General features: G+C 32.4%; 5 protein-coding genes and 1 long non-coding RNA gene across 10 annotated transcripts in view; 4 read left to right on the plus strand and 2 right to left on the minus strand.

Annotated features, from left to right (window-relative positions):
* The window catches only part of LOC148230935 (uncharacterized), a 565,745-nt gene that overhangs the window by 442,268 nt on the left and 103,147 nt on the right, over positions 1-20,330 (plus strand). The window lies entirely within an intron of this gene.
* Positions 897-7,583, plus strand: LOC148230952 (uncharacterized). 2 transcript variants are annotated; one of them, XM_088195043.1, is made up of 7 exons: positions 897-1,053; positions 1,170-1,386; positions 1,458-1,578; positions 1,641-2,380; positions 2,462-2,700; positions 2,773-2,882; positions 4,639-7,583. In XM_088195043.1, exons 1-7 carry the CDS (start codon positions 982-984, stop codon positions 7,505-7,507), a joined length of 4,368 nt encoding a protein of 1,455 aa, XP_088051169.1. In that variant the 5' UTR covers positions 897-981; the 3' UTR covers positions 7,508-7,583. The 2 variants fall into 2 exon arrangements, with proteins under 2 accessions (XP_088051169.1, XP_088051168.1); XM_088195042.1 differs by having other exon boundaries at positions 1,641-2,700.
* LOC148230953 (HIG1 domain family member 1A, mitochondrial-like) lies at positions 9,318-10,564 on the minus strand. Its single transcript, XM_088194093.1, has 3 exons — positions 10,377-10,564; positions 10,045-10,144; positions 9,318-9,977 (listed from the first exon to the last, which is right to left on the minus strand). The coding sequence occupies exons 2-3, from the start codon at positions 10,142-10,144 to the stop codon at positions 9,790-9,792; spliced, it is 288 nt and encodes a 95-aa protein (XP_088050219.1). The 5' UTR covers positions 10,377-10,564; the 3' UTR covers positions 9,318-9,789.
* Positions 12,490-14,373, plus strand: LOC148230954 (uncharacterized). Its single transcript, XM_088193936.1, has 2 exons — positions 12,490-12,864; positions 12,928-14,373. Exons 1-2 carry the CDS (start codon positions 12,539-12,541, stop codon positions 13,196-13,198), a joined length of 597 nt encoding a protein of 198 aa, XP_088050062.1. The 5' UTR covers positions 12,490-12,538; the 3' UTR covers positions 13,199-14,373.
* Positions 14,360-15,881, minus strand: LOC148230955 (S-formylglutathione hydrolase). 2 transcript variants are annotated; one of them, XM_088193934.1, is made up of 5 exons: positions 15,757-15,881; positions 15,388-15,601; positions 15,076-15,321; positions 14,789-15,011; positions 14,360-14,659 (listed from the first exon to the last, which is right to left on the minus strand). In XM_088193934.1, exons 1-5 carry the CDS (start codon positions 15,764-15,766, stop codon positions 14,471-14,473), a joined length of 882 nt encoding a protein of 293 aa, XP_088050060.1. In that variant the 5' UTR covers positions 15,767-15,881; the 3' UTR covers positions 14,360-14,470. The 2 variants fall into 2 exon arrangements, with proteins under 2 accessions (XP_088050060.1, XP_088050061.1); XM_088193935.1 differs by having other exon boundaries at positions 15,661-15,877.
* On the plus strand, positions 17,711-19,961 carry Tango11 (transport and golgi organization 11). Of its 3 annotated transcripts, XM_088196029.1 has the most exons (5): positions 17,711-17,856; positions 18,009-18,049; positions 18,123-18,352; positions 19,294-19,552; positions 19,619-19,961. In XM_088196029.1, the coding sequence occupies exons 2-5, from the start codon at positions 18,039-18,041 to the stop codon at positions 19,815-19,817; spliced, it is 699 nt and encodes a 232-aa protein (XP_088052155.1). In that variant the 5' UTR covers positions 17,711-17,856; positions 18,009-18,038; the 3' UTR covers positions 19,818-19,961. The 3 variants fall into 3 exon arrangements, with proteins under 3 accessions (XP_088052155.1, XP_088052156.1, XP_088052157.1); XM_088196030.1 differs by lacking the exon at positions 18,009-18,049 and having other exon boundaries at positions 18,098-18,352; XM_088196031.1 differs by lacking the exon at positions 18,009-18,049 and having other exon boundaries at positions 17,721-17,856.

A 20,330-nucleotide genomic window follows, 5' to 3' on the forward strand; every position in this document is an offset into this window, starting at 1 on the left:
TTGTCATGAGAGAAAAAGAGTTTTCCAACTTCACTTTCAAAACTTTTAAAAAAAAAACAAATTTAAAGACCTCTCTTTTTTATTAATCGAGCATTGGATATTAGTTTTTATGTGCTTCATCATTTTGGGTGTATAGGCGTAAACACGTGTCATAAATGCTTTTGAAAATATCTTAATCGTCATATTTCTGTTTCTTAAAAATTGACACCTTATTCGCCACACAATTTTTTTGTACGATTTCGTATACATAAGTGCTCTTTAAAATTTCAATTTAACTTTTTTAATTTTGTCGCCTTCTAAAAGTTAGTACCATAAATTACCGCCCTATCTCGTATTCTCTTAATTGGTATGGCAATCCTTTCATCACACATGGTAAATTGCGTAAAAATATGTACATACAAGAATGTAGTGTTTTTGCGACCCAGAATCGACCCTGCCTATGAGATACCTATATTCTTCAAATTGCCACCTTTCTTATTTTTTTAAATGTCTGTGAACTGATATAGGTGACACGATAAGCTTTTGTGATAGTTTCCGCGCCATTAATCTCGGTACAGAAACTAAAATAAAAGAAACCTTTGATTATCCTTACCAACAAGCAACAGCCCCAAATAACTACCCGCCTCTACATTGATAGTCAATGTCAAAATTCCCAGAACGAAAGTTTTAGAGCCACATTTTAAATTGAATGGCAACCCTGCCTATTGCATTATATATGTTTTAAACTGTTTGAAATTATGAAGCATAATATAAATTAACTGAAAATATCCTATAAGTAACACGGAAAGAATACTAAAATTACACACTGTTAATTTATAAAAAGTTGGACATTTTCGCAAATACTGGCTGGAAAGTTATACGCACAATTGCCATGAAACGTAACGAGCTTCACACCTGTCTTTTGAATGTTTTGGTTTGTTCTGACGCCATGGTGGCGATCGTTCCGTTATTTAATTATTTATCGTTAAGTTAATTCATAAAATGTCAAAGTTTGACTCTATTTCCGGCCAATCGAATGACTACCAAAAGAGGAGAATAATTCGTTTGTTACAAGTAAATAACTTTGACAGCTTATGAAAAATATTTCATCATATTCTCGTTTCCCGTTTTAACATCGTTAACATCGATTAAACAAATTATGCAATTAAGTTTAACCTAATTTTCTATAGGTTCGCGAACAATCGAAGGATATAGCTAAAAATCTTAGATCGAAAGCTAGCGAAGAAAAATCGAGACAAATTTCGCTAATGAAAACTGCGAAAAAGAAAGAGTTTGATAATGTCAAACATAGATCAGTCGAGAGTTTGAAAATCAACCATAAAATAAGTGTTAATAGTATTGGAATGAGTCACGATGCAGTTCAAGATGAAAATATAGCAAATGAAGGTAAATATAGCAAATTTAAAAACGTAAATACTTAATATGTCATTTTTAAATTCAATTTTACTTTATTCCAGAATGGAGAAATCAACAAAAATTTAACAATTTGAAAGCATTTCATCGTGGAAGTCAGGCGATGTCTGTTCTTAAAAAGAATAAAATTCAGGAGAAGAGACATAAACCAATTTTAAAAACTAGGTACTTGAATATAATCATTTATTAAATATTCTATTTAATGTTATTTATTTATGCATTTTTAGGAACAACGAATCTAAATCTCAAATTGACAATTTACCTATAAGTTCAAAAGTGAATACAATAGACGGAAATATATCTGAAAATAAAGAAAATGATAACACATGCAAAAATCACAGTTTAATCGATTTCAATAAAGAATCAATAACAGTTAATGTATCGCATGATATACCAATCGTGAAATATATCGACGATAATGTCTTGCCAGGAAAAGAAAATGTCAAATCTACAGAACAAATAGAAGATAATGCACCGGAGCAACTTCTATCTAATGATATATGTGATTGTAGATCATCGTCACATCGTCACTCCGAAAATAATAAAGATATTAAGTATGATAAACCTAAACCTGGTTCTTCCAAGCACGACGCGATAGATAATATTGATATGATATCTAAATTCATCAAAAGCAGAGAAAACGTCTTGAAAGAATCAATCGAAGATAAAAAAGACCCGATCGCCGTCGACGAGTTGACTTCGATTCGTGACGTTATTTTTCAATCGAAACAATTCAACACTGAATATAAAGATAAATATCAAGATTACTCAAACACACCGCGCGATTCAATAAAAGGATTGAAGAGTAACCCTGATCTATTTCCTATCTCCGCCGATTGGATCAACAGGCCTTCGTATAAGATTGCTAAATCGAGAAATTTATTAAGTTCTCACTGCAGTGCCAAACGCAAAGTCAAAAATGGAAAAGCACACTCGAAACATTCACCCACGCCTAAATGGCAGATCGGTACGAATAAGCTAAATTTTAACGAAAAGTTTATAAGGAGCTATGACCATTTAAATAGATTCAATAAGAGTATTGCCGTAGATAACAATTGCTTCGTTGAACGGTTGCCAAAATGTACAAAAAATGCATTTCAAGCTGCCAAAGAAGAGGTCGATAACGTTGAGCGGTTGATTTCTTCCATTGATGCCGCACAAATTAATAGAAGGCAAAAAATGAGAGGGAAGAAAGCCGGGGAAAAAATGAAAGCCGAGAAGGACTATAATTGTCTATTGAAAGAACTGGAAACTTTAACGATTGCTCAAAAACTGTTAGATCAGGAAGTAAGCTATTTTAGTTATACAAAGCTTTGGACCTAATATTATGTCATTTTTATTCCATTCAATGTATTTCAGGAAATGAATCAAGATATACCACTATCGAATAAAAATGAGCGTGAAAGATTATTATTTGACAAACCATCAAATAAGATACCGTCTACAAAACGTCCACCAATGCATAAATGGTGTGTACATTATTTTATAATAAATAACATTTTTTTACAACAAAGTCCATGATATATGTATATGATAATATTTAGAAAAATCATAGTATGGCATTACCGTTGGATTTAATATTTATATTATTTTTAATAAAATAGTAATATTTCAATAATAATTTAAAAGAAAATGCAAATTCAATATTCAATTCTAAAACATCATGTTAAATATTATTGTTTTGCTGCACTCCCTTTAGCCTTCAATACTGATTAAACACAGAAACGCATGCAATTAATCAACGATTCAAAGACATCATGGCCTAACTCGTCTATAAAGTGGAGACCTTCCATTCCGGAATATAAGAAGCACCCCCCAGGTCATTTGGTTCTAGATTTCGCACAGTTGCCTGCCAACATATTTCGCTGTTTCTGTCACCACCTTGATAATGAAAGTAGTGCACTCCGTCTGAAATATATAAATTCATTTTACATTTGAAACAGTACAGATTTTGTGTCGATTGACTTATTTTTTTAGTTTTTTGCCATGTATACGACTGCATGCACCCCCTTCCCCTAGTCATATTGTCCCCCTTTTTTCCTTGATCAAATATTTCAGTCACAAGTAAAATCCATGGGAGTTTTACGCTTATCACATAAGCACATTCGTAGTATCACTATCTTTGCCAAAGTAATTATTTTTACATTTAACTCGATTTGTTGCACTCAATTTGACATTTTTTAAAGGGCAGTGGAAGCGCTTGGTTATCTAGCGTCCATAATAAGATTTTTTACAACTATATTATGACTAATAATGAGTTTGAATGAAGCATATCTAAACCGAATTTTGACCAATAGGAGAACGCAAAAAACAATTATCCCTTCTCAGAAGTCAAAAATCCACGTCAAAAGCAATGAAATCGTGCCGTCGCAGTGTAGGCGCTCGTTACCGAGCGTTCCCACTGTAACGCGCTGACTCGATTTTATTGCTTTTGATGTGAATTTTTAACTTCTAAGAAGTGATAATTATTTTTACGCACTCTTATTGACCAAAATTCGGTTTGAATATACTTTGACCAATGCTCTCATATCAGAAGTTCGAAGTAATATTCGTAAGAATGACTATCATATTTTTAAAACATAGTGTAATAATTAAGTGCAGACAAACTATGGAACAATATGCGAGATGTAACTTCTGTCTGTACTTCTTCTGCTCATTTTCCCCCGAGAGATCAGTTGGCTTAGTTTCTACTTTGGACCTTTCATTAGGTTAAGTTTGGGTTTGAACAGCAAATGGACGTTTCGCAACTGTCACATTGAGTTTCATAAACGTTAATTTAATAAGCAGCATATAATTTCACTAGCGCCTATCAGTTAAATTATATTTTCGCTAATAGAGATATATATCTACTGGTGAAAATATAACTTTACCGAAAAATACACATTCACTATAGCATTTATACATTATGTAAATGTATATATTACTGCATATAGAAAAGTTGAAATCATGTAATTTTACTAACACATGCCCTATAACTTATATTTTTGCTGGTAAAAATATATATTTACTGTTGAAATTTTTCGGGATAAAATCCACCGTTTTTTTTAGATATAAACTCTAGTCACTAAATTTGAAACTGTTTTCACTTAAAAACTTAATTTGAAAATAACAGAAACTATATAAATTACAATCATTGATCATATCTTTGTTGAAAAATAGTTTAACTTTGTCATTCAGTATAATCAATACAACTAGCATGAATTAATAAATCAATATATGTTTTAGGATTCCTGGAGATTCATCTTTAAACGTTGCCGATTATAACAATTTACAGTTGGAAAGCGATGGCGACATTATTAGTGAAGGTGCCGACAAAATTAAAAAAATAATGGAATCTAATGGCATTAAAAATCAATCAGATATCAAAAACATTTTTAAGTTGATAGAAGATCAAAAAGTGACGTTGACTAACGAGTTGATGAAAATAGCTTCAAAAAGCAATAAGAAAGTGATGAGGTCTCGTCAGACAAACACCTCTGAGCACGAAGATAATTCCAGTCCCACAAATGCTGTGGTTCATAAATCAGTACATAAGAACAAATCTAGAATCAAGCAAAAAAGTAAGAAAGTATATATCGAAGATAATCATCCATCAAATTCTAATTTAGCTCATAGCGCTTCGTCAGTATCGGTTGAAGGCTTACAAATATTGATCGAACTGAAGAAAGATAAGAAAATAACAGCAAATATTATTAGAAATAAAAATAAGGAATACAGATCGATGGAAAACTCATCTAATTCAGAAATTTCATTGAGAGCTACCAAGATAACTTCTAACGATAACGTCGAAAAGAGTGACCGGATATCGTTTCATAAATCTGATTCGTCAGCATCGACGACGTATATGAGTCTTCCAGATAAGATAACGACAAACTTTGAACTTTTCCAACATAACTTCAAGTCTAAAGTTGACTCTAAATCGAGCGTGATTAATATACACAATGCTCCGACTTGTTGTAATTCTGCTGAAACGATCAACGAAAAAATAGATTTTGGATGTCAAGCTGACGTGTCTAAATACGAAAAGTGTACAGGAACTGACAGTTTTCTAAGTAAACCTGTAAATAAATATTTCTTGAATAAACGCGAAAATTCAGAAAAAAATTCCAAGTCTGTCTTGACGAAGTATATTCATAAATTACTAGAAATGTCTGATAGCGATTTGAATAAGATTGAAGTCGACGTAAGTGAAATAACTACGCCGAGCAATTCAGTCGTGAATATGTCTTCGAATGTGGGAGCTCCGTTGCCTGCGATCGCTCTAATGGATAAGATGCAGAAATTGAAGCAGTTCATTAAAGAAAATTACACACTTTTAGACGATTTAAACGAGTGCTTTTTATCGAACGACGCAAAGATTAGCAGCAGGTCTTCGTCCTCAAATAGTCAACTGAGTATATCGAAGATAAAAACTGCGGCTTCAGAAAAAATATTTAAAAAAAAGCAACTGAAAGAAATTGCAAGAAAGAAGTCACCAGACTATCTGAAAGAAGTTGCGAGACGAGAATCGCCTGATTATCCGAAAGAAATATTTAAAGCAGATGTTCTGCAAATTTTGACATCAAAAGACATAGATGATAAGTCAAACAAAGAATTGCATTCTAAAGAATCGTCTTTCTCAGACGGGCACGAAATCAAGAATGATATTTACGAAAATGTATTCGATATGAAACATATCAATGTTAGTAACGAATCTTTTAAAAATTTAAATATCGACTGTAAATTGTCTGACGATAATGTATTATCGCCACATTTAACTCGATTGACTGGTGGCGGTGATGCTGATTTAAATATTGAAACAGATACAAACCTAATTGAAGATATATTGAAGACTAATGTTGATAATGTGTACGTTCCATTTTTAATAGACATTCCAAAACCTATCGATTTAACAAGCAAAGACAGTCCAATAGATTTATTACATATTAGAGCGAAAGATGTGTATCATCGTACAAAACCACCGGTCGTTTCAAGTAAGTGCATCATTGGAGAAATGCCTCAGCATGAACTTTCTACGATCATCGAAGTCGATACTCCGCGAACCATAAGGAACTTGACCCTATCGAAAGCTCACGAATCAGCAAGATTAAGCATCGATTCTGTGGATAATATCAAAACCAACGAGGGCGATAGTGATTCAAGTATCAAGAGTCAGTCGGAAATTGCACTATTGCAATTAAATGATAAGTCTGATAGCAACGTCCAATTAAAACCGTTCATATCATACAAAGATTATGTCAAACAGTGCATTACGGATTCTAAAGGATCTAAATTGGATATTTCATTATCTGAATTAACGCTACTAAATACTGTTGTGGATACTAATGAAATTGATAATGCTGATAAAGTTAAGCTCGATAATCAGGATACATTTAGTTCGAGTACCTCAAATACAGATAAAGATATTTCGGATAATAAATTATTGAAAATATCTGGATTGACCGAAATAAAGTCGGATAGATCGACTCCCGAAAATTTCGCCAGCGAAGTAGATAAGATGCTAACTAAAAATTTTGGTTTGCACTGGGGCGTCTCAACGTTAAAAAAGATGAGACAGTCAATGGTGTCGTCCTCGTCGCATTCGAGCATCTCTTCCGAGAAGCTAGTCACGCAAGACGAATGTGACGAATCAAATAAATCATCAACGTGTCCTAGTTTAGAATTGATTGAATTTTTAGACGATATCAAATCGAAAGAGAAGCTAAGATACCGCGCCGATGATGATTCGGATTATAAGGAAATTGAGATATTGTTACAGAAGTTCGATAAATTGAAAAATAATATTAGTAAGGTAAAAAATACGAGCGACGAATCTCAGCCGGCTGTTGTCACTGACGAAACTGAAGGAAGTAAAGATAAAACACAGCATAGGACGTCAACGCCTGTTTTGCCAGGTAAATCTTCGCATTCTTCGAGTGCTAGTAGTTCTCGTCATAATTCCAACGGATTGTTTGGCATCGAAGACGACCTATCATCGGTCAAGAATGCGTCAAGTTCAGGTAGAAATTCTTCTGATCACGAACCTCTATCAGTGCCTAATGTTAGCCTTAAGTTTAATAAATTATTCGATAGTAGTTTAAAAAGTGACAAATAATTAAAAATCATGTTATGTGTTTATTTTGATAAAATTTGTATTTAAAAGTTTTTTATTATTAAAGAATTTGATTCATGTAAATATTTAATTGTGTAGTTATTTATCAGATTTTTGTTGTATTGTTATCTAATATTTTTTACAGCTTCTGTTCTTATTATAATGGTACTATGACATGGCAGTCATACATTGTTAGAAAGGATCTAAATTGAACAAGTCAGCTCCCAAATAGATGTTTGGATTAGAAATATGAAAAAACATAATTTGATAGTAGCGATTCTTAGGCAAACAATGTAAATACTGAGAATTGTGACGTGTCACTTTTTTTTATTCATGATTTCACAAAACTGATTTATTGCTAATAATTAGTTGTAATTAAATATAATATTAAAACTATAATTCTGTTGTCTAATTTTTAAATGTTATAAAAGTTTCGACTAGCTTATTTCTTAAATAATAACGTCAAATCCGACAATTCCTTTCAAAGTAATCGATATATTGATTCGGCAATCCCTAGGGGTGGTCGGTCATAATGTCTTAGTGGACATAAATAATCATATTGCTTGTAAATATTAATGAGCCCATTTACGCGCCTCGGTTGACATTTTTGTCCGAGGAGGGTAACAGAGGATAAATTGCCACGAGAGCTAAACAAAAGGTCATCACAGAAATTTATATTTAAAAACCATTCGGAATTATGCTTTGAGGAGAACAAATTGATACGGGAGGTAAAATAGATCGTTTCGAAAACTTTTGTTCAAATACCATCTCCGAATTTTTTTTAAGGATATATTATATTAACACCATGTTGAATAGAATCAAATGACGCCCCCCTTTGGAGTAATTAGTGACCTTCCATACTTATATTTTTATCAAAAGTATATAGAGTTAACACGTTTGTTGTCAAAATATATAGTGAACGGTGGACGAGGCACCACCGGCCGTTGTCTTACCGTCGAAGTCCACCCAAAAGAATCTGTTGCCCCCCCGACGCTGTCATATCAGTGTTAAGTTTTGGCTATAATGAATGAATAAATAGGCCCCACAGAACCATTATCAGTTCTTGTGATAAAGATCTTAGCTCCCATAATTTGCAGCATTTAGTAGCATTAAAAAATGAGTTCAGCCACTATTTCCATTTAGAGTTGGAGTATCTTAGGAAGGATGGTGAAGGTGAGGTAAGCTAAGAAGATTGACAGCCTTTGCTCTACAATATTAGGTTACCAATTTTTGAAAATATCAAAGGATACTAAAAAGAGCAAAAAGATCATTTCAGAATTTTGTTGTTGATTTAGTGATGCTACAGGAGCTAAAAAAATGGTCGTTTCGGAAATTTTTGTTCATTTAGGGATGCTACTAGGTCTAAAAATATTCACCTTGGACCTTTTTGTTAGAGGACAAAGAAAGACAATATGTCACAATGAAATTGTATATATTATATATATATATATATATATATATATATATATATATATATATATATATATATATATATGATTTATACTGTTGTAATTATGATTTATGTGAATACTTTTAATTCATATCTAAGGCGGTTTCCATAAATTATGTTATAGGTTTACGGGAAAGGGGGTAAAAAATTCACGACAAACCTGTGACATCATTTATGAAAGCCGCCTAATACACAATTGGTAAATATTTTTTTATCACGCATTATTGCCAAAATTTTAAAGGTTGCCTATTTATATTATTTATTTTAAATGAAGTTAGGTATTTAATATATTTTTAAAAAATTTTATCACATTAATTAATTTTATTCAAGGTAAATTAGAGGGAAATCATTCAAAAGCTAATCAACATAAATAAACATTTTATTTACTGAAATAAATCATATTCTGCTAACAACTACTATTAATATATTCTTGACAAAAATATATTAGCTCCACTTATTAAATTAAAATGAGTACATTTAATAAATAATAGTAAGTATGATTTACAATAATCATTTCCATTATGATAGTCGTTAATACTGAACTAAGAAATAGTACATTGATAGGGAATTACGTGACTACAAATTATAATTTAAATATTTTTTTTTTAAATAATACAGTAATGTTTTTGTCAACATTTTATAATACATCACATTCGAAATAAACAATATTAACTAAAAAAATAAATAAATTTATTTAACATCATTAACTCGGTCCCCTTCACATCCTATCGAATTGCGCATACATTTAATTCATATTAACATTCAAGTGTGGAATAACAATTATATACTTGACACTCGTTTCCATTAATTAGCTAATATATTATCTATGGTGTTTTTAATGAGATTTCTTATTTATAAAATTATCATTGATGATTGTATACACTAAGCCGCAAGTTAACGATCCGATTACTGCTCCCTGCGCCATGACTCTTAATCTCATCAAAAAAATACTGGTTCTCATAGTACCCCGGTTTCTATATGAATATGCTCCGTATCCACATGCGCCCATCATGCCCAAGATACCTGTAATGCAAATTAAAATTTATAGTTAAACATGGTAAGGAAAAGATTATATTAAGTGACTTCATACCGACTATCATAAACGGTGATTCTTCAGCCTTCTTTTTGAAACGCTCTAGAGACGATTCCTCGTGCCATATTTTACTAATATTATTACTATCTTCATTCATCTAGAAATATTTAAATTACAAATTGTCAAGGCCGAAAAAGTTTAATTATAAACATTTCAAAAATAGGTTAAAATATAATTTCAAGGTTAGTGTGTTTACATTATGTACGGATGTAGTAGTTTAAAAATAAATGTAATTTTGGATGCAATGTCACTGGTATGTCAATGTGCATCTGACGTTTGTCCTTATAGAAAATAGTCTTTGGGAGAATTCATTGTTTTTCTGTACTCACTGTCGTTTTATGAATGATAACAACGGTCCGAGATTTATATTCGTTTTATTCGTTCGTTATGAAAGATGACGAAATTGTCGCAAAGACGCGAGACTTATCACGTCCGCAACGCGAGTATGACTGACGTAATTCTACGAAATGTCTCAAGGTTAGCCAAGGCTAACATTTTTAATTTTTAGTCAGAGTACACGTGCAACGCGCATGCGCATGTTTAAAATGTTGACTATTGCCTAGATATCGCATTTATTTATGAAATAATACAAAAATATATAACTACAGAAATACAATTAAATATTCATATGTATAAAATAAAGTAATAATATATACTAATAATAATGTAATAATCCAAAGTAAAATATGTAATGACCGTGTAGCATAGGACGAATAGCGTCGCACGTGGGAGCAAGCCACTTCTGTTTGGAAAATTATTTATTAAATTTCACCTATGCTATACAGTTTTGTCAGAAAATATCGCAAGAGAGAGATGGGACAGTGTATCCCCTCTTCTCTCGTACGGATTCGTTTGTACGTGTGCGATCGAGATGCACAAGTTCGTGTGATAGAGCGAGAGAGTTATGGCATTGTGCCTCACGCTCTGACTGGCTCTGATGTACACATCAGACGGCGTTTCAAACGTGCTTTAGTATTTGTTTGCCTGTCGTCGGGAAATTTACATCGAAGCACAGAATATTCATGCGCTTCTCAATTATTTTTCGCCTTGATAACTATATTTAATATTTTTGCTTCATTAAATACTTTTATTATAAACTAACTTTAGTTTAAATAATATTTAAAACGATGGCCGAAAGATATAATGATTTCGATGAATCGGATCTCAAATTTGTGTAAAACTTCTCTTGGATAATGAAGACGTGATTGAAATGTTCAAATCGGAATCAGACGAAGATTATTTCAATTGCGAAGTACACAGTACTTTTCACATTTTCATTTGAAATTATTATTTATTATAAAAGCAGTAATAATAAATATTCAATATAGTTCAAATCAAACATGGCAGATTCATCGGAGAGTAATGAAAAAATGTAACATCCATATAATATAAGAATGATCAACATTTTGTTATGATAAAAAAAAATATGAAAAATAACATTTATTTTGCAGGAAACTTTTTATATATAGAATTCGGGGCATGTTTGGAACTTACGTCCTCTATCTTCGGTTTTTTGGTTTTGTTTTGCTGATAACATGTGCTTGGCGTCTTATGTTTAAAAAAAAATTCACTCGGTTCTGTTGCTCAGTACAAAAGATTTTAACACAAATAGTAAAGGCAGCAAAAACAAACGACCACCGGTGATTAATTTTATTTAATTTTTTATTAATTTAATTAAGAGCGACAAGGCGGTGACCATTCAGAATATTTATCAAGCTCATTGATATTATGGCTTTTAATACCTTTAAGATATGGATCTGTAAATATTCTGAGTGGCGATCAATGCCGTCGTATTTCATACGTCTCCTATCAATATATTTAGTAAAAAAAAAGTGTTGCTGAACGATAGGAGAACGTTTATTTGCATAAACCGCAAAATTCAGCAATAGAATTGTTTGTGAAGACTTTTACCCCAAAGATCTTTATACGTCGTCTTCGCCCAGAATACGTACGTGTAACTTTTGTGCTGGTAATAATATTACGCGTGTACCGTGTTTTGTTTATTCCAGAGCTGTGTATCAAATGCATAAAGTAATAAAACGCCCTGATTGTTAAGCATTTATAATTTATTACTTTTGTATGCTATATGCTTATAGATGTATGTTTTATTTTAAGTAATTTAAGTTTAATTTTTATCATTTCTTTTTTATTTTTATTATTTGTAAAGAAAAAATGTAAAAAAATATATTGTGTTTTATTGCAAAGGTTTTAAAGGCCGCGCGTGCTTGACGTCATCGGACTTGAGCAGGAAATGCGTACACGTGCGTGCATAAATAATGACAAAAAGGCATAGCGCGGTCCCGTTCTACGCTCAATTAAAAATATTTCAGTCTCTCGACAGTTAATATTGAATGTTTTCCGTAATCGATAAAGAATAATTTAAATTGGATTGCCATTTTAAATATTTGCTATGGTAACTCTTGATTGTTCAATATATTTGACAGATCAGATTGCGCAATACTCTTTGGCGCCTGATTCGCAACATCTTGAGATGACGCGAAGAAACGTAGAAGTGAAAGCACAAGTGGAATGTATGGAGGATCTTCTGCGATGCGCAGAGTTACTGCAGGGGGCTCCGCCCTCCGTCCTCGAGCAGCACGACTCGTTCTACGAAGATGCGCGAGGACGTCTCAAATTGAGGCGAGAGAGACGAGGAGGCGAGTTGCTCACGCAGCTCGTCCATTACGACCGACCTGACGTGCCCGGAGCCAAACTCAGCCAATATAAATTGTGCACGATTCCGACTCAGCGGGCTGAAGACTTGCACAAAATACTAACAACGGCTCTCGGTCACAAGGGAGACGTCATAAAGACTAGGTATGCTAATAGATAAAATAAATCAATATAAAATAACGATTACTGCATGTTGTATTTTTACAGGTATTTATTCTTGGTGGGACAGACTAGAGTGCACGTGGACAAAGTCGAAGGCTTGGGAAACTTTATGGAATTGGAAGTCGTGTTAAATTCTAGACAAACGATAGAAGAAGGGCAAGAAATAGCGGAAGATTTAATGAAAAAGCTGGGGATTTCAAAAGACAGTCTATTAAGTGGCTCCTATTTAGATAGCCTCTTAAAATTGACTACTAAAACTGTTGATTCTGATGATCCTTTGGATAGTTCCGACGAATCGTCTCTTTCCGTAGAATAGTTTAGTACAGTGACTCCCGCACTTTTTTTGGTTTATGGCGCCTAAAGTCAGAATATACATAACATTTAAAACTACGCTTAAAAATATATTATTCGCTTACAAATATTGATACATTATAAGCCGCTGACGCACTTATGCGTCATTGTAATTTAAAAATTACTGACCATTTAAATAGCAACAACACAAACTCGTAAAATAGTCATTAAACAATATTTTCTCTGCTATCTTCTAAAGCAACTGTATTTTCTTTTTTACAATTGCTGGTTCAGACAACATCATAATTATCAGTAAAAAATTCTGATTTATTTCGAGAGAAACGTCCTAGTTACTGGTAGAAATCTAAAACTGAAGTTTTTTGTTTATTTTTTGTCAGTTCTTTTAATTCGTTGAATTTTTAAATCGTTTTTTAGCATCGGAATAGATATGTATCACTAGTTTTCTAGTAAATATGTCTGGTTCTTTAAAATCAATGATAGATATGCTTTTGTTTTCGAACTACAAACTATGTTAACTAGATTTACTTCAGTTACTTTATCTTCACATAATAGTTCCTCAATACTGTGTTAATTCAAAATCTTGAAAACCGTCTTTTAATATAACAGATTCTACATCTCTTGGTTGGACATTATTACCTCTAACATAAAAGCTGATTTTTTAATTTCCTTACTGCCCACCAATGTTGCATTTACTCAATTTAGTGCAAATGTGAAATAATTTTTAGAGGGAGAAGTTTTGTAAAAAATATTTATCTTTTTATTTATACATGTGTATATGTGAAGTTGTTACATAATACACATCACACACCATGGAAGTTTGAATCGCCTACTAATGGGCGGTGTGGACTGGGTTGAGGACCACTACAATAGAATTGATTCGTGTATAATTTTTCAATCTTAAATTCTTCACACTGTTCAGCAGTAGTTTCTTCTCTCACACTGAACTAATTTTGCACAACGTTACTGCGACTGAAAAGCCGAATGAAAGCATTCAAAATAACTCATTTCAATGTTGTCTTTGAGTTATGGTTTTAAAACCAGTCTTATTTCATTATAAAAATCGGAAGATTCCACAATACTTTTAGCTCATAATCTTTCTTACTTGAATAATGCGAAAAGCATGATAATGTTACATCTTTAAGATGATTATACTCAAAAATAAAACTTTATTTTTATCATATTTTATTTATTTTATAAAAATCATCCATTTTTTACATTCTCCATAACCACATGCCAACGTTGACATTGATGTAATGGAAAGAATTCCTAAACAATGTTAATTATCTGCTTTTAAAATTTTAGCATGATATTCCAACTGCTCTCCGATGTAAGTAGCGATGAAATAATAAGAGTGGTCATAGTCTTCGCACATTTTTACAATGCAGGGTACAGAATTTTGACGACACGCTTCGATTAAATTCTCTGGCAACAGTTGCTTGTTGACATAAAAATCATCCTTTTTACCCTAATAATAAAATATTTAAAATTAATATTTATGTACATACATAAATAATGATAAATAAGCTTCGGATTGCAATTAAATTTTAGATGCAATTAAATTTAACAATCCAAAGCTCAATGATAACCATTGAACCTGGTGTATGAACAACGATATTGGTGGTCCGTTGTAATTTTTAATCAGCTCAACAGCATCCCATTCTTTCCATTTATCGTCACATTCGGATCCAAGATAACCAGTGAACGCTTTAACTCCCCAAGGACATTTCGTCGGATTGCATATTGGTGCAAAAGCGCTGACTGACTTATACAAACCAGGATTTTTAAGAGAGCATATCAGCGCACCGTGACCGCCCATGCTGAAAACAATCAACATGACATTAAAAAATAATAATAATTAATTCAAAAAAAAAACTATGCAACCTATGTCCCATTATTCCCATCTTACTAGTATCGACGGTATTTATGAAGCATTTTCTTATTAAGCTTATCAATTCGTTGGTTACGTAGCTGTACATCCTGTAATGTTTCGACCAAGGTTCTAGGGTTGCATCCAAGTAAAAACCGGCACCGGATCCGAAATCGTATGAATCATCTTCTCCCGGAAGATTAACATTCCTAGGCGAAGTGTCCGGACATACGATAATAAGGCCATGTTCGGCTGCATATCTAATAATATGTAATTATTTAATAAATGTGATGAATATACACTAAACATTGAAATTATTTATCAACCTTTGCGCTCCCGCTTTCGTTATGAAATTTTGTTCGTTACACGTTAAACCAGACAACCAGTATACGACGGGCAGAGGTTTTTCGCCAGCTTGAGGAGGTAAATAAATTGCTAAGTTCATGTCGCAATTCAATTCTGAAGAACGATGACTGTAAACATTTTGGGAGCCGCCGAAGCAGGCATTCGACGATACAAGTTTCAACTCTTCCATTATGTCTGTGAAAAAAATAATATAACCTCAAATAATCACACACAACTCGGCAGTTTACACATACCCGGTGACTGGTATGGTTCAAACTGCAATGAGGTGTAACAGTTCAAAGGCTGAACAAGATAAAATTACCAAATACGAATGTTTATAAAATAAATACCAATTGACATTTGCCCGATTCGCGAGTGAATATAAAATAATCAATGGTTTCTAACTAGGAAAAAATATAACTTAGCGCAGTTTTAAGCCAATTACTAGGTATCATAATCTACTGCTTTATTAGCGAAGGAAGTTTACATATACATATAATAAAAAAATTATAAAATATAATTTCAATTTCAAACATAAAATTCAGGTTAAAATAATGATTTTATAATTTCATTTAATTTATAATGTTTTTTATTTACATTTTACAATTATAATTTCAATAAGCAAACATGAAATTAAACTCATTTGCATTGCACTTTATTTTAGATCATCATATTCACTGTGAAAAAATAATTTGCAAAATAAATTATTCCACTGGAAATAAATTTATTCAACTTTAAAAAAGAGAACAAATACTATGCACACAAGAAAAAATATCATCACTAATTTTAATTACATTCCACTTTAAAATAATACTTTCCGCTGTGCCACTTTAGCTTGGGGCTTAACGTTTCATCTGTTGATACTTGCGAAACTTCCATTTGTCTTAAATATGTTTTGTAGCAATCATCATTGTGCTTTTTTATATACAAATACCTACCAAATAATACATACCTAATTCAAAGTACGCAACAAATATTTTTAGAAGTTTTTGTTTAATCATCGAAACAATATTTCAATATTTATTTAGCCGCACAGCAGTAACCTTATTTGAAAATAAATTGCAAACAAAAAAATGTGATCTGGGAGTTTGGTTTTAAAAAACTTGAAATAATAATAAAATATATAGTTTATTATTATTACATATAGATTAAGTCGCTGCAATAATATTTTTAGAAATATAGTTTAGTTACATGTTGGAATGTGATGATAAGAGAGATTGACGGATGAGGTGCCGTCAGTCGTAGTCTTTCCGTCGAGATCCGCCAAAGAAATGTGCTATAGCAAGAGCTTAACAGTAACGAATTAATTATTTTAATAAATGCTGATTTTATGACCCTGCAAAACCTGAATTGGGGGGGGGGGCAATTTTAAGGATTGCCCTGAGTGGCAACTACCTTAGCTACGGCCACTGGTTCTGACCAAAATAAATAAATAGGCCCCCACAATGGTAGCTGTATTTTGGCCCCAGAGATAAAATTTTATTATTTTATGATATCATAAAATATAAAAGCAATAAGCAACCTAACGCAGCGTTTGACATAAGAAATTGCGAAAATTTTGGAACCCGTTTAAATTTCAGCGATTTTCAATTGATTACTCTCTACTCAATTGTAAGGACCAATGCGACTTATCAACAATTATCTACAAGCGATTCTTAGCGTCTCGTATTTTCAACATCACCACCACGCATAATATTCTTTATTTATTACACTATACTTGAAAATCGCGTAAAAGTAAGCTGGTTTAAAAGTTATTCGTAAACTGGGCACGGACCCTACGCTTCCTATTTACAATGGCTTAATCCAGATATGTTTAACCTTTTACATACCTTAAAATCCTTCTAGTTTATATTATTTTCCAAGGAACCCTAAATATAAACAACAATTTAAGACAGTATTTCTCAAACTTTGGTTATCTACTCAAGTTTTACCTAATAAATTTGTTATTTGTCTCGAATAAACATGGATATAGAAAAAATGTAATCGCAGACCATTCTTTGAGAAGCACAGAATGAAATATGTAAATATCGCAATATAAATATTTATCATCATAAGTTTGTAAATATAGTATAAAAGGAACATTTGAAATTATATAGAATTTTTGTTAATTATGTAAAATGCGCTTTTAAATTATTTTTTGTACTATCATAAGTTAAAATTAATTGAAAAGTAATAATAATATATTTTGGTATTCATTTATTATATTTTGTATTTTTATGTGTTTGATAAAACACTAGTAAATTTTGCATGATTAAAATTATTTTGCTAAGCGCTAAAATTAGATTGCAAATTAAATTAAAATAAATGTTTGGCCATAACAAGAGAACGGCTACCACCGCACCCAAGTGAGTGAATTTGGTCGGGCAGTCGCGCTCCAAGTGTTGCCCGTGTCTTTTGTCAATGACGTTTATGTAATTTTTCATCACCTCTTTGTCAACAAACGCCACCAGGTATTATTCTGTGACATTCGTAACGAATAATATTATTGTTTTGGCCCGATTATAAATCACTTTTGGCATAATTTTTATGTGTTTGTAAAAAGTTAATTGATTCCATATTACAATTTAATTTTTCACAAAATAACGGTTGACTGATTTTGCAGTTGCAATTTTAATTATCGCCAAAGGCCAAGATGCCGATTTAGTAAGTAGCGCCACAACCGATCTTATTTTATTTACATATTTATAACAGTTACACTCATGTCTGGTACGTTTAGTCCATCGCGGACAAACGGTAACATGGAGCTGAACGGATATTTGTACGGGAGCAGTCCACCGGAAGACATCAGCCTGCGCATGCACGTCCCCAAACGGATCAAAGCCAACGGAGACGTTGGCGACGAAGATATGTATACACAGAACGGCAATACCTTCTGGGACACCCCCGAAAAGTTCGAAATGAGCGTTCCGGACCGCATCATGCTGCTCGGGCAAGACCAACACATCGGTAACTATCCTTTTTTAAATAACTACATTTTTGCTTTCCGTTGTATTTTTTAATCACTATTTTACAAATAAATTAATCCGTATATGATAGTTGGAAAAGCTCGACTGGCTCAATGTATTTTCACTGGAGGTTCGGTATATTTTATAGATACAATGACCCAATAACAAAGCGCATAGCGACAACTAAGTAGACGCATAAGAAATAATTTTGCAATAAAAAATTAACCCATAAAGTCATAAAGGTATATGCTTTTTTTATCAATGCACTGCTAGAAAATAATTTTTGACGATGACATATGACGCTAAAATTGTCTTTTCTGCGGAAAATCGCACAAAAAAGCTATGACATAGAAAAAGTGAAGATGCATTCCATGGATTATAAAAATCGCATAACTATATAAAATATACCCAAAATTGCACAAAAAAGTTAAGAAAACTATAAGGCATTCAAAAAATAATTTTAAATCCTTACTTACTTTATTTTACTAAACAATAACATTTTTTCTTACATTTTAAGAATGTCACGCATTATTGGGAAAATATTAAGGATCGCTGACATCTCTAACACCAGATATCCACTAGAGAAATAATAATAATTTTAATTACAAACTATCATCGCTGTATGTTAATTTTCGTTACGATTTGGGATGTAGCCCAAAATTGCTCTCTTCTTCGGAAGAAATAGTATGTGCAGGAGTAGTATCACATCTATCTCATCATTATTCGTTTAATTATAAAGCGCAAAATAATAATAAAATACACCTCTTTAATAGTACTGTAATGTATGACGCAAGAGCTAAATACTTGGGAGAAAACTTTGATCAATAACACAATCTTATATAATATAACAAATGTTAAATACCAATTTCCCAAATACATCATTTTGGACTTAACTCTCCAAACCGCAATAATAGATGTAACTTATAAAATCTTTTTTTTTAGGAACACGTGCACCTCCAAGGGAAATTGTCTTAGAAAATTCCGTTCTAGGAAGCACCTTAACCCTTAATGACGTACGTGTGAATACGCCTCCGCACGTGATAACCTTGGAACAACACTGTTTCCCGAGCGCAGCTGAACCACCGATACCGCTATCCCCCACAGCCAGCCCGCCTTCGACTGTGAGTCGCAGGATTCCATCGAACGCAATGGACACGTCCAATATGAACGACACCCTGAACGATTCCAGAATCATGTTTCGGTAAATAAATATTGTCATCATTATATATTACATAAGAAAAATAATTAACAATAAATTTATTCGCAGGGATTCCACTCCACCAGTAACAGGATTAAACACAAGCGAAGAAGTCGTCCATTTACGTCGCCAAGTGGCGCGCATTAACCGCCGCGTAATGGCGATCGAACTAGAAGCGTTGCAGCGTCAACAAAAAGAACGATTCGTTTACGCATTTGGGATAGTTTATATATTATATAAAGTTATCGCATGGTTGAATCGCTCTTAAGCTATACTAGTGTATTAGTAATTTTTATTTACAATTTAGTTTATGATAATTTATAATCACTTTGATGATATCTATTTACGACGTATAAATAGTCACTCCTCGATATGTTCTCCAGTCAAAATAAAAAAAATTGTTTTACATATTGTATTATAATTTAATAACGAATCTTATCCATCCTTTGCTTTTGACTTTCACGAATATCTTGATTTAGTGGAACTTATGTACATCTGTGTAAAAATATGTTCAATACATTCTTCTCCTAAAACATATAGATAATAAATGCTATTGAAAGAATAAATTTCCGTTCACATTGGTGAAACCAGTAACAGAATATGTATCTTAACCCGAGTTTATCTTATAGCTACTTGTCTTGCCAAAAATCTTATCAAGCTATTTTTGGATAAGGCAGATATGTTCTATAATTTAAACATCTCTCAAGACCACTATTCGTTAATAACATAGTTAATCGCATTTTAGTGATTATGCAGTTAATAGAAACCACTTCATTAATCA

This window comes from Plectrocnemia conspersa, unplaced genomic scaffold (assembly GCF_051122295.1).
Source record: "Plectrocnemia conspersa isolate PC_06_02 unplaced genomic scaffold, ASM5112229v1 ptg000010l, whole genome shotgun sequence".
Classification (NCBI taxonomy): domain Eukaryota; kingdom Metazoa; phylum Arthropoda; class Insecta; order Trichoptera; family Polycentropodidae; genus Plectrocnemia; species Plectrocnemia conspersa.